Here is a 14940-nt window from a genome sequence, read left to right on the forward strand (position 1 = left end):
CCAAGAAGCCTCGCTTCCAGACCTTCCTCGTCTACCAGCTCTGGTTGGGCTTCTATTTTTGCTAACGGCCAATAAACTTTTCCTTTTCCAAGTATGCAGTCAACCTAAACTCATTTAAACTTCATCCATTTGCCAACACTTAATTGGACTTCCCTTCTCTACAGAATGTTTAGTCAACCTCAGCTCACTTATACTTCATCTATTACTCTTGCAATGTTAATGTTTAGTAACTTGGAGACTAGAAGCTATTGGGATGAGAAAACCAATTGACTCATGCATGATGGGCCTAGCTAACTAATCAAAGGCTACATAACATAATAGTCAAATAAAGCTAAAGATAGTGAACCAAGGGAAGCAATTTTAGCTAATGTTATCGAATTTTTTTTGTGATTATTAGAACTCTCTTGTCCTCCCTCTCTCTTAATCTCTACGTTTCATTGTAATCTTATTGTAAAATACTTGTAAGAGTTTTCTTCACTTTCAAACAAAAATATATCTAAGAAGGAGAAAAATTAATGATATTTTAAGAATACTTGTTGAAGAGTCATTAAGCCATGGAATAGAAGGTCCCCAGGATTATGATGCTGGTAAGATATTCAATTTATCATTTAGGTATTCATAGTTCAATCTCTAACTATGACGTATTTGTAGGAATTTTTCCTCTAAATAGGAGGCACAATCAAAGGATGCTAGACTTCTAGGCTGACCACTGCGTATACTTCCTGATTTATCCAGATGGTCGGTGGAAAACTTCGATAAGACCTGACCGATCACCACAGGAATAGTCAATAAGACTAATTGGAATTATCATTTTTATTAAGCCATGGAATATAAACGAAGGATTTGAACCATATGTATTACATGTTAGCATTGGTATATTTTGATTATTTTTATTCCCGTTACACTAATTATTTGTAATTAACATCACTAAACCATTAGCAAGAGTTTAAGTTTACATCACATGGAGAATCCCTATTCACCCCTATCAAATCAATCTCAATAGTAAATACTTGCATCTCTTTCTAATTTTGTGGGTTGAGGAGTTATATTTAATGAAAATTACCACTTTGCATCTCTTTCAAGATTTTTTTTTTTAAAAAAAAACTCTTCTCATATCTATACAAGAGTTCAAGAGATAGTCATAGAAACAAAGTATAAAATTCTTATCATAAAAGACTTTAGCATCATAATATATCCTTTTTAAGAATTTACTTTAGCAATTAAATTTTTTATATCAAATTTTAACATATGATGCAATGATACCATCCAAAGAAAAGCTTTTAGGCCATAATTCACAGAAACAATTATACAATAAATCATTCAATCATTTTTGGATTTCAAGGATGTTTTGTAGCTATAGAGACTAATATGGAATGTGAAACTATTTTTCATATATGGTGGAAGCCACAAGATTAAAGCTCTTCTAATGGTATTCCCATCCACATTTGAGCTCTAAATCTTTAGCCAAAAGCTTTCAAAATTTAGGTCTTACTCTTAGATCAAGCAATCAAACAGTGAGTATGACCATAAAACCGTTTTCATTCTTTTTCTTAGCAGAACAATAATATTCTTACCATGGAAGTGCATGAACTCTTATATTAATTACAAATCAAGGTCAATTATCAACCTGAGCATATTACACCCAAAAAGTTCGAATTACTTGTGATGCTGGATCATCCGTCAGGATTCATATATATGTGCTTCATTCTAACGTGCAATCTTTATCATGAGCAATGTGGTATATGAATGATGGATGGATCTTTCATGTTCTTTCAGTAATACATATTAATAACTGATTAATCAGTAATGGCAAAGCAGCAGTAAATGAAGAATATAATTAATAGAGCAACAACAACGTAGAGTTTAGTACTTTGGATCGATCATGGCGCCGGAATCCAGGCTGTGGCAAACACAACGTTGTGTCCCTTCCATGTGAGCGTGAGATCATGGTCGTCGTCCCTCTTCATTCCCCAGCCGGCGGCGTGCTCGTCCAGCATCCCTCTCACTTCCGCCGCGGCCTCCTCCGTCAGACCCACCGACCGGAACCCTGCCGCCCGCATCCTCCCCGCCCACCTCCCCTTCGTCTCCTGCCGCTCCACCCTCTGTGTCCCCTCCTGCGCGATCACGTTCTCGATCTTCCAGCACACCCCTCCCTCGTACCACCGCCTCTGCTCGCTGCCCTTCCCGACGCACGTCTCCACCGCGTCGTACGGTATCCACAAGTAGTTGAACGCGGCGCGCAGCCGCCTCATGAGGTCGCACGGCGTCAGGTCCGCGTCCTCGTCGACGACGGTCACCAGCGTGGGTTCTAGCCCTCGGAGCGTCTTCAGGAACGTGCTCCGCGGAGACAGCGTCGGCGAGGGGGAGCTGAGCACGGCGGCCGCCGTCTCCTCGGGGATGCAGTGCAGCATCATGTGGCAATTCACGATGACAGCTTCCCCTTGCGTGACTAGTCGCCGGACTCTCACTTGCTCCATCAGCGTGGCGAATGCTTCGGTCGGATCGGAGGGGACCGCCAGGAACTCCATCTGGATGTTCCTCGACCGGGCGAAGTTGACCAGCCGCGCGCCGAGCTCGTCGTACGACATGTCGAGCAAAGGCGGCGCAGCCGTCGCGGTGAGGGCCGGCACGGTGAGGCGTAGCAGAGGAGGGCCCTCGGGCCGTTTGGCCAGCAGGTCGATGAGCGTCGGCATCTGCATGCAGTGAGTGGTCCCGAGATCGACGAGGTGGACCGCCGGCAGCCCCTCGACGGCCTCGGCTATGGCGGTGTTGGCGGCGGCGAAGCCGAAGCGGTGCCAAGGGGTGAGATCGATGAAGCTGGCCAGGTCAACGGCGGAGAAGCGGTGGAGATAGAGGGCGAGGTTGGTGCCGCCGGCGGCCGCAGCGACGAGCATATTCTCGCAGGAACCGGTCTTGGAAGCGCGGACGATGAGGGCGCGGAGGAAGGCGGAGGCGAGGCGCTGATCGGAGTCGCCGTCGGAGGGAGCTATGTTGTTGAGAACCCAGATGATCTGTTGGGCCAGGGTGGCATCGTTGGCCTCGATGGCGGTGGCGCAATGCACCAGCAGTTGCTCCATGCAGCCGGCGCTGCTTATGCTGCCTCCTCCAACACCGATATCCGGCTTCGGCGAGGAGGAGGAGGAGGAGGAGGAGACGAGGCCAGGCAGCCAAGGCCACGAGTGATGCTGCGGCAAGTACTGCAAGCAGCTATGCGGCTTCGATGAGGAGGAGGCCGCTTCGTCGTCGTCGTCGGAGTAGAAGACTATCCCGTCGCCATTGGGAAGCAAAGGAGCAGGAGGCAGTACCGGTGCACTAGTGAAATATTGCATCATGCATAGGTAATTAATTAAGTAGATAAGCAAGCAACAGATCGAGAGCAAAAAAGAGGGCTTTGATCGATATCTGACTCTAAAGGTATTCAGCTACTACGATTATGATAATCCAAACAACACGAGAATAATTTGATCATATATGTCTGACTCTGAAGGTAAGATCATCAGAGAAATGAACAGAGAAAGAAACGCAGGTGCTTCTTTTGAGGATTGAACCGAAAAGAGAGCTAGTATGAGATCGAGAACAATTATTCATGAACTTCTTCTAGTTTAAGATGGATGGAGCTGGCGATCGAATTGTCGATGGACGGATTTAAATGGAGTAATAAAGATTGCTGGGAGAGGATAGAAAGCAGGATTGAAGACGAAAGGTATGGAGATAGTGACCTTTTTATATGGTTTTTGGTGGCATGTGAGGATGAAGGGCCGCCATGGATGCGTCTTGGCGGTACATGTGTTTTCAGAGCGAGAAAGAGAGGGAGAAAGCTCACGGACCAAATCAAGGAGAAATCATGGATGCAGCATGCAGTTCATGAATTCCCAATGGGTACGGCGCATTGGCTGGTTGTCGATCGAGTGGCGTAAGAAATTAGAGAAAGGTCGGTGGTTGTGGTCTCTCGTTGCGTAAAGGGACAGCACCTCTCAATTTCTAACATAGAAATAAGGATGATCCTATCTAGAAGCTGAGACAGACAGAAGCGGATGATATTGGAGTCGAGGTTGACGGAAAGTTACTGTGAGGCCTGGTCGATCTAGCACCCGCCGGGAGCATTGACACGAACGGATGACGGGGATGGTGAAGCAAGGATACTGCACACACTCAGACGAACCCCTAAGTCGTTAGAGACCAGAACCAGGGAAAAAGTCTCCGGGTCAGGCTCTCCAACGCTCAAGTCAAGTACTTTTTCCCCAGAAGCAAAGAGAAAGGACGAAAAGTAAAGACGAGTAAGAAATGACGAGTGAGCGTACCTGCGTAAGGGGCAAAACATCCCTTTTATACCGCAACGGATGCTTCTGGAGTCTGACGGGTGTCAGGGAATGTCAGATGTCTGGCTTTGTCTGGCGGTAGATGACACATGGTGTCTTTTTATAAGTCCAGGGAGGAACCAGAGTGCTGTGAGTACCCGACCATTGGCATATTCTCTGACGGGCAGTGATTATTCTCTGACAGGTGGTTACGATTTCTTAGACTGCTTGTCGTGTAGCGTCCGGCCTCCTCTTCTCGTTATCCCTGTACTGGCTCTTTGTATTTGCTGGTCCCGACCTGTGAGCGCAGACCTGTAGCTATCCTCTATTGCTTTATGCATCTGGACCTGCACATGCCCTGGGTCCCGACCTGTATGCCTCGGTGTGCTTCCGCTTATCCTGGATCCCGACCTGTATCCGTCAATTGACACAATCTCGACCTGTATACTATGTCCTGTGTCATAAGGCTAGAAGCCCCGACCTATATCCTTGGTTGGCCAATCCTGGCCTATACGCTATGTCCTGTGCCACAAGGCTAGAAGCCCCGACCTGTATCCTTGGTTGGCCAATCCCAACCTGTACGCTATGTCCTGTGCCGCAAGGCTAGAAGCCCCGACCTATATCCTCGGTTGGTCAATCCCGACCTGTACGCTATGCCCTGTGCCACAAGGCTAGAAGTCCCGACCTGTATCCTTGATTGGCCAATCCCGACCTGTACGCTATGTTCTGTGCCACAAGGCTAGAAGCCCCGACCTCTATCCTTGGTTGGCCAATCCTGACCTGTACGCTATGTCCTGGGCCGCAAGGCTAGAAGCCCCGACCTGTATCCTTGGTTGGCCAATCCCGACCTGTACGCTATGTCCTGTGCCGCAAGGCTAGAAGCCCCGACCTGTATCCTCGGTTGGTCAATCCCGACCTACACGCTATGTCCTGTGCCATAAGACTAGAAGCCCTGACCTGTATCTTTGATTGGCCAATCCCGACCTGTACGCTATGTCCTGTGCCACAAGGCTAGAAGCCCCGACATGTATCCTTGGTTGGTCAATCCCGACTTGTACACTATGTCCTGGGCCGCAAGGCTAGAAGCTCCAACCTGTATCCTTGGTCGGCCACTCCCGACCTATACGTTATGTCCTGTGCCACAAGGCTAGAAGCCCCGACCTGTATCCTTGGTTGGTCAATCCTGACCTGTACGTTATGTCCTGTGCCGCAAGGCTAGAAACCCCGACCTGTATCCTTGGTTGGCCAATCCCGATCTGTACGTTATGTCCATTCTTAAGACATCATTCGTGCCTAACCTAGCCCATCTTGCAACTGGGCCCCTTGCACTACACGTAGGTCGGATCTTTGACCTTCGCGGAAGCCAGTCTTTTGACCCCCACGTAGGCCTAACTTATGACCTCCATGTAGGCGTGACTTCCGACCGCCACATACACTTGACTTCTGACCATCACGTAAGCTTGACTTCTGACCAATACGTAGGCCCCTTACACTACACGTAGGTCGAATCTTTGACCTTCGCGCAAGCTAGTCTTTTGACCCCTACGTAGGCCTAACTTATGACCTCCATGTAGGTGTGACTTCCGACCGCCACATACGCTTGACTTCTGATCATCACATAAGCTTGACTTCTGACCAATACGTAAGATTGACTTTTGACCATCTTGTGGTCTTGACTCGCGACCACCTCATCTCGTCGACCCCACGATCATATATCGTATCACAAGCCTCCCCCTCAAGTCTAGTCGAAGGAGGATCTAGTCCGACTGACTAGACCCGAATCCTATTGTCACCTGATCTAGATTCCTGGCATCTGCCCTACATTTGCTTACTGGATGGCCTTTTTTCCAATGTCCTGCTTAAACTTTATCACATTTTGTAAGAGATAGCCTAGATGTTAATGTATGCGCGATGACTCTTCGATTTCCGATTATGCCCTTGTCTTATAAATACCCTACTATTTCCCAAAATGTCGTTTAAGGTTCCAATGTAATCCCTTCACCTTCTACTCCCCTTTAAAATGTCCGCACATACTTCCATTATCTTTTCAGGCTACCCTCTTGTTAATAGAATATCAAGCTTCCATGGAACTTGCAGTGGAATCTAGCGGACTCACTTCTTTGCCTCAACAAATTGCCCATCTAACGGAATTATTGACTAACAAAGATGAAGTCTTACTAGAGATGACTGAAAGCAGAGATCTTCAAGTTTCCCTTACTCGTGAAATGGAAAACCTCTAGCTGGCTGCCAAATCCAGAACTCGGGCCGAGATTGCTCTCAGGCTTAAAGCTCAATCAGACTTACAGAGCCAGGTTCACTATATTATCTACTTGAAGATGAAACATGAGGACGAGGTGGCCCTCCTGAAAGAGGAAGGCTGGATAAAAGATGAGATTATCGGCCAACTGAAGCGTGTCGTTGATCTTATTAAGGAAGATCTAACTAGAGCTCAGGCTCATCTGGCCAGGAAGGATCAAGCCTCTAGATCTGGATATCGTAGTGATAATGGGAATTGAAAAATGTTCAACTTTAGATAATATCCCTTGTATTATCTGCATTCAAGGTTGGGGGTATGTACTTGAAATTTTATCTAATAATATCCCTTGCCTTACCTGCCTTCATCTGCCCTCAAGGTTGGGTCTGTGGGTCTAGATTTCTTTATTTCTTATAGTATCGTTCCGTAAACGCCTGTCTTCAAGGAAATATGCCAAAAAAGATACCTTATAAAGGATAACTTACTTACCTTGCCTTTTTCCTGCTTGAAAGGAATGAAACGTCATGACGTATATAGACCTGCTTGCTTGCCTCTTGTATTGACCGTAAGAATATGGCTGTAGATCTGTCGAGCATGAAAGTATACCATGGGGATTCATATTGAGGTGAGAGTGAGAGATACTAACCAAGAAAACATTAACCGTGAGGGCAGACTCACTTATAACTCGCACTGTGGCGAGAGTCTGGGACACCGACCTGGACGGTCGTTGGGCGTGAGAGCATGCTCACTTATAACTAGCACTGGGACGAGAGTCTGGGACCCGACCTGGACGAGAGTCTGGGACCCGACCTGGACGGTCGTTGGGCATGAGAGCATGCTCACTTATAACTTGCACTGGGGCGAGAGTCTGGGACCTGACCTGGACGGTTGTTGGGCGTGAGAGCATGCTCACTTATAACTCGCACTGGGGCGAGAGTCTGAGACCCGACCTGGACGGTCGTTGGGCGTGAGAGCATGCTCACTTATAACTCGCACTGGGACGAGAGTCTGGGACCCGACCTGGACGGTCGTTGGGCGTGAGAGCATGCTCACTTATAACTCGCACTGGGGCGAGAGTCTGGGACCCGACCTGGACGGTCGTTGGGCATGAGAGTATAGCTCACTTATAACTCACACTGGGGTGAGAGTCTGGGACACCGACCTGGACGGTCGTTGGGCATGAGAGCATGCTCACTTATAACTCGCACTGAGGCGAGAGTCTGGGACACCGACCTGGATGGTCGTTGGGCGTGAGAGCATGCTCACTTATAACTCGCATTGAGGCGAGAGTCTGAGACACCGTCCTTGCAGCCATAAAGAAATTCTTCTGGGTTGGTCCAGGAATCGGTTTAACAATTGCAGACTTCCTGAAATTCTCACCCGGGTGATATGCTATAGAGGTCTGACCGGCTATGCGCTACTTGCAATGTCCCCTGCACACATTTCAAGCAAGTTCTAATTAGATCAATATTTATTTACTTATCTAAGGAGCACCAATTCGAATCCTTGTGTCCCTTCGTTTTCCTTCCTCTTTCCCGAGGTGGTCTTATACTCATGACGCATGGTCTTGCTTTTCCCCAGGTAACCGCATGGCTGCCTTTCTTGCTGGCGTACGACCTTTGCGCGCCGGCATGATGTCGTACAAAAATCCCTTTTAATGATTTCCTTATCCCATCTATCATTAAGGCCTTTTTAATGTCTTTCCTAGAGAGGCGACACGTGTCCCACGACCTTTTATAGTTTTTGTAGATGATCAACGCCTTTTGGCACGCTACCCTAAATCCGACGACTCAAGTTACTACGCCCTCTTTTCTTCTTTCGATGTTTCCGAGGGGCCTCTCTTTATAAGCCCTAAAGGTCGTCCGTCGTCCGCTGTCACCTTCTCACATTACTGTCATTCTTCGGCTCTGTCGCTTATTGTTCCATCTCTTAAGCTCGTCCCTGATTGTTGCTCACCAGCACTTCTCCTCCCTGTCTTCGTCTTCTTCCTTACTCTAGTTTCCAATGGCAGAAGGTAACATAACACCTTGGTATACGTATTACATTTCCGACATAGATAATAGTGATCTGGCTATGATCCGGGAAAGCCTGCATCTTCCCAATGAGTATCGACTGTGCGCTCCCAGACCAACAGAGCATCCTTCTTCCCCTCCCCAGGGTTTTGTAACCTTTTTCAAGGATCAACTTTTGGGAGGTCTCCGCTTTTCCCTTCATCCGATTTTCTCTTCTTTAAGTCAGTACTTTAGGGTCCCTCTCTCACAGTTCGCCCCGAACGCTATTCGTGTCATCTGTGGCATGGTCATCCTGTGTAGAGTGTACCGAATTTCTTTGACTCCAGAGCTCTTTCATCATTTTTATTCGCTCAAAAAGTCCGAGCCTGGGGTGTTTATGGTGCAATCCCGGGTGGGATACAAGTTTTTCTCTGTTATGCCTTCCTCCAACAAAGGTTGGAAATCCCGCTTTTTCTTTATCAGACTACCCGAATTGGTGACCTGGCTGACCCAGTGGCGTTCTTCTCTTCCCTCCCCTTTCGAATTGCGCGAACATACTCACCAGCCTGTCTGCCATTCAGCTTCAAAGAAACTACAGGGAGTCCAACTTCTCCTCTCTGTAATACTGTGAGAAGGCTTTTTGCATTTTTTTTTCGGACTCAGCTCGGTCCCCGCTGCAATAGGGGCTCCATTTGGTAAGATTTTGTTTTCCTTCCGCTAGTCTTCGCTAACTGAGGTATTTTCTTCTTGCTTCGCAGAGACTGTTATGTTCCGGGCCTACTCCAAGGGATTTGCCAAAATGCCCAGTGACCTTTTGATGGTTGTGGGTGATGAAATTGAGAAGAGCCAAGTTGACCCTTCGGCTACCTCTTATGATGAAATCGCGGGCACGACGGAACCGTCTGAGTCCTCCACCCCACTGCATTTGCCAACAGGCTTTGAAACTATCCCTGCCACTCTGGAGCCCATCGAGGGAGAGTGGGCTCCATCTCCTCCTCCAGACACACGCCTGCGACTTAAGCGTAAGCATAAGAGAGTCGCTCATGCGGCCTCGTCTTCTCCGCTTCCTTCCCTCGGACAAACCTTGAAGGTTCCTCGAGTGCGACCCCAAACACCCGGAGCTTCTGCTCAAGAGTCTCCCCGAGTGGCGGAAGTCCCAGCCCCTACTCCCATCCGGGTCCTGGCTCCTGAGCAGGCCGGTCCTTCTGCTAGATCTGCTAAAAACCAGTCCGGGGGCTCGGCCATTCCTACCACTCTTCCAACCACCTCCTCATCACCGCACCCCCAAAGCCCAGAGGAACGAGCGAGATTTCACAGCCCATTGGCACCTGCCCTCTATGGCCGGATTAGAATCAAACCCAGCAAGAACTTCAGCGGAAGCAGACATCCCTCCGGTTCGTGGCAAAATTTTTCTGCAGGGTGACCTAGCCACTCTTTGGCGATCCGCCATCGAGCAATTTTGTGGAGGCTCTCAGTGGGAGAGTCTAGATCTGGCCGCCCGCCACATTATATTGGTGAGTTTCCCTTTTCTTGACTTAACTCCGATATTATTGCTGATTTTCTTCTTGTTACCGAGCAGGCCTGCTCCAGTAGCCTATGCCTGACTAGTTTTGCCACTGACCTACTCCGAGAAGTAGATTCCTTAAAGGCCCGCCTCCGGGAAGCGAAATTACCGCCGAATCCCCGCGATTCGTTTGACCCCCTGGACTCTTATCTGCATGCGGTCGGGGAGTCTGCCATGTCTGCTCGCGACCTAGCTCAGGAGTCCACCAAAAAGATAAAGAAGCTGTAGGTGGCCCTGTAGACCAGCGACTCCAGGCTGAATTCAGAGGGACAGCGTCGCCATCAGTTGGCGGATGAATTGAAGGAGAAGAATTCCAAGCTGGCCTCCCTTTCTGCAGACCTGAAGGCCCTCCAGGAGTCTTATACGGATCTACAAAAAGACCTGGAGGTTGTCCAAGCAGACTTAGCAGCCAGCGCCGACCGGGAGAAAGTTTTCAAGGCTCAGCAGGATTGAGACCAGGCCACCATTAAGGCCCTTCAAGCAGATCTCCACAAGGCACAAACGGAGGCTTCCACCCTGAAGAAAGAGAAGGCACTGGCCCTGGCCTCTACAAAGGAAGTGCGGGTGGAGCTGGTGAAGTACAGATTAGGCGAAGGAGAGTGTCTCGAAGCTTACAGGCTCTCTTATATTAAGTCTCCCTTGTTCCAGAAGAAGATAGGGGACTTCGCCGATTGGATGGTCTGCTACGAGGGTATGGGCGCAATGCGCCAACTGTTTGAGAAAAAACTTCTTCGCTCCGCCTCCCCCCCTGCTGACTTCCTGGATAGGGAGCGCCTGCTAGATAAAGTCCCTGATGAAGCCTTCCCGTCCTTCGCCTCGGATACCGACTTCTTGACACTTCCGGCTCCTCTCCCCGGCGATGCGATTCCTCCAGGCCCTCAGCCTTGACATGATGTGATCCTCTGTGTAATTTTGAAGTTTGACAGACCTACCTGTGTACATACAGATGTTGAAACTTAGCGCACCCATCGATCTATTTTCCAGAACTACTTGTTCTTCGCCCTAGTATCGATTTGTTTCTCGACTTGGGATTTATTTATTTCCTGACCTGGGATTAATTTTGAACTTGGAGACATTTCGACCAGGGTCCCTGGAACTTTGCCATTCGTGCCCCGAGCTAGTTCTCGATCTGACTTCATCCCTTACTGAAATTGATTCCCGATCTAGGTTATCCTTTAACGAGAATAATTCCCGAGCTAGATTCATCCCTTAATGGAAATGACTCTCGAGCTAGATTCATCCCTCAACGAAACTGAATATATTTCCCCACGAAGCTCGTACCGCTTTTCCATGTGTAACACCGTTTCCCGAGGTAGCTCTTGATGACCCTCATACATTGGGCCATCTACAGTCGCCTCAATTTCTGTGAGGATCCGACGGCTTCTGTTATTTCACTATTCTAAACCACTTTTACTATGGGTCGTTGGATGGAAGTTTAACTCTTTTTCCCTCATGAATCGCCGCTATAAATAGGTCACCGCCGCTATTCCGTGGAACTTTTTCCTCGGCGCTTCCTTCATTATCGCTCTCTGCTCTTTCTGCTTCCGTGCGTCCTTATACCTTCTGCTCTTGGCTTCCTCCTTTTGTTCCTGACTTCCACTTAAGCTTTCCCCATGGCCTTCCCCAACATCATTTGCCCCCCTGGAGTCTCCACTTTCGATGGCATGGATCTGGATGATCTGCGCTTTAACTATGAAATCTCCAGGGATATGCATATTATCATCCCTATGACGCTGCACAAAGCCTCTGCTCCTCCAGCGGGAAGGATAAGTACTTCTTCCTTCAATTTCCTTTCGTTGTAGAATGGCCTACTTGCTGGCAACGCATCCTCCCCTCAGTACCTTATGTGGGGGACTTCAGCACTGACCCCCTCTTTACGGACACTTTGGCTCGACTAAGGGGCTGGCTGCTAGATTTGACAAGGCTGCTATCTGAGGATATGTTGGCCTTCTTCCGACTGAGTCGTATTTCCGCAACTGAGCTGCCACATTTCCTGTGTAAGTTTCGTTTACCCATGAATTGTTTCATTCATTTGGTGTGATGTCTATAATTCTGACTTTTTAATGCAGTTAACACCTTGCTCCGCTCGTCAGAAGTCCAACCTCTCCCTCTGAGCGAACAAGAGATAATGCACAAGAGTAGGATGATACTGGATAGGAGACTCCTTCCCCATGCTGCCCCTGCAAGGCTGGGAGCTACTCCCACAGTCCTTCCCCGATCAGCTTTTCAACCTTCCGTCTGCCCGACCACCCGACCTCCTTCAGGATGGGATGACATTCCTTCTGCCAGCTCTTCTTTCTGAGTAGCTTCTCGGGCAGCCTGGCAGGTACGCTTCGTCAATCCGGCCAGAGCTGCTCCCCCCTCACCTCGTCTATCCCGATCACCCCCCGAAGACTCAGACAACCATCCTCTGAGATTCCACAGAAGGCGTCTTCAATCAGAACCAGACCTGGGTGTTGGAAGCGCTAGTCGTTCCTCTGCTGGAGGTGATAGCCACCCATTTGCTGGTCCGCCTCCCTGATCCCCTATTTTTCCTGCACCGACCCCCGGTCCTACAACTGCTGCAGATCCTCCCACTACACGCGCCCCGGAACAGGTTGTATCTCCTTCTTCTAAGCCTGTCCATACTCCTTCCCAAGTACCTAATGACATGGCAGGTCCTTCAGCTACGCCTCCACCCAGTGAATCAAGATCGGGGCCATCTCCCTCGACCCCTTCGCATCCTCCTGAACTGTCAGCCCCATCTCAACAACCACCTGACCCTTCCTATCACCATTATTATTTCACTACCCCCTCTGACTCAGGGCTGCTGCACCAACAGGATGCCCCCACTAGCTGCCTTTTCATGAGAGGGCAACTGGCTACTTTTTGGGATGAAAGCGTCGAACAAATGGAGAACTTATCTGTACCCAACCGGATAAAGAGATTCTCAGAGTTGTATGTTCAGGTGCATTTCACTTACTTATTCGATAAAACTTCTTTTACTCTTCTTAACCGCTTTAGCTTTATGGCTCAGGCTTATGCCGAATCTTTGGTGATAAATAGAACACTCCAATTTAGCTGTCATCGCAATAAGGTGCTGGCTGATAGGGTATCCGAGTTGGAGCTGTAATCGAATGACCCCGCAGCAGTCGGTCGTGCTCAAAGAGCAGAAATAGGGGCTTTGAAGAGGATGAATGCTCAGCACCAACAAGCTCTATGGACGGCTAACCAAGAACTCCAAACCCTTCGCGAAGAAAAGAGTCAAACCGAGGGTATTCATAAACAGACTGCGGATCAGCTAACCCGGGAGCTGAAAGCCAAAGAAGCCCTCTTGCAAGAACAGAGCAAAACTATGGACTCTCAAGCTGTCGAGCTGCTTGCCTTGAAGACCGAATTATCCCAGGCCCGCTCTGGTCTCTCTGGAGTTACTTCAGCCCTGGAGATATATAGAGCAGGCGAGGACGAGCGCTACAGACAAAGCCGGGAGGTCTATCTCCATTCTCCAGAATTCGGTATTCAAGTAGGATATCGTTTCGTAGTCGCTGTATCCTCTGGGGCGGCCGGGGCTGTGAAGCAATTGTATGAGCAAGGATATCTCAAGTCTGCCCCTCCCGCAGACTTTTTAGATCATCATCGCATCTTGGACGAGATGCCTGATGAAGTCTTCTCCGCTTTCAAATAGTCTGTATCTGTGCCTTGTGTCTTGTGTAAGTGCAACCACTCTTTGATAATGAATGTTGCATTTTGCTTTTGATCATCTGTTTTTTTAATGATCTACTCGATGATTTACAAAAGGTGTAACAACCTTGACCGGACAAACATTTTACTGGCTAATTAATGCACTCCCGACCTGATGAACATGTTTCCGACCTACCCTACTCTTTCTTAGCCCCGTCCTTATATGAACCGTATCTTGCCAACCAGAGCAGTGTCTAGATGCGATAAGGCCGAAGGTAGTTAGCACTCCAGGGCCACTCTAGATTCCTACCTCGGTCGTCCTGCAAGTAGTATGCACCTGATGTTAATTTTTTTGACAACTGTGTAGGGCCCATCCCATTGAGGTGCTAGCTTAGTCACATCTCCCACGGGTTTCACTCGCTTCCAGACCAGGTCTCCCTCTCCGAAAAAGCAAGAGACCACCTTTCTGTCATAATTTTGCCGCATCCTTTGTCGATAAGCAAATAGCCGGGCTGATGTTTGTTCGTGAGTTTCGGTAATGAGGTCCAGCTCTATCAATCGTCGCTCAGCATTTTCTTCGTCATATAGAATTTTTCTAGTTGAGGACTCCCTTATCTCCACGGATACCACTGCTTCATTGTCGTAGACCAGGTGGAATGGAGTGAGGCGTGTGCTTTCCCTGGGTGTTATACGGTACGTCCAAAGAACACTTTGTAGCTCATCTACCCAATCTCCTCCAACATGATCCAGCTCTACTTTAAGTCCCCGTACAATTTCTCGATTGATCACCTCGGTCTGCCCATTATTTTGCGGGTAGGCTACAGAGGTGAAGGCCTGTATGATACTGAATCCCTGACACCAGGCCTGGATCTTCCGACATTGAAACTACCTTCCGTTATCTGATACCAACTTGTGAGGTATACCGAATCTGCACAAAGTATTCCTCCATAATAATTGAATAATTGCTCCTTCGGTAATCCTGGCCAGAGCTTCGGTTTCCACCCACTTGGAGAAGTAATCCACGGCTACGAACAAGAATCGCCTTTGACTAGTTGACATAGGAAAAGGTCCTACAATATCCATACCCCACTGATCGAAGGGGCAAGAAACTATAGACGTTTTTAATGCAGAGGTAGGCATATGCGTTAGATTCTAATGTTTCTGACAGGACAG

The 14940-nt window shown here is 48.5% G+C and overlaps 1 protein-coding gene across 1 annotated transcript; it reads right to left on the bottom strand.

Moving 5' to 3' along the window:
* Positions 1 to 1739: 1739 nt before the first annotated feature.
* On the bottom strand, positions 1740 to 6722 carry LOC122045421 (scarecrow-like protein 32). Its single transcript, XM_042605644.1, has one exon. It carries the CDS (start codon positions 3330 to 3332, stop codon positions 1881 to 1883), a length of 1452 nt encoding a protein of 483 aa, XP_042461578.1. The 5' UTR covers positions 3333 to 6722; the 3' UTR covers positions 1740 to 1880.
* Positions 6723 to 14940: the final 8218 nt, after the last annotated feature.

The sequence above is a fragment of the Zingiber officinale genome, chromosome 2B (genome assembly GCF_018446385.1).
Source record: "Zingiber officinale cultivar Zhangliang chromosome 2B, Zo_v1.1, whole genome shotgun sequence".
Lineage (NCBI taxonomy): Eukaryota > Viridiplantae > Streptophyta > Magnoliopsida > Zingiberales > Zingiberaceae > Zingiber > Zingiber officinale.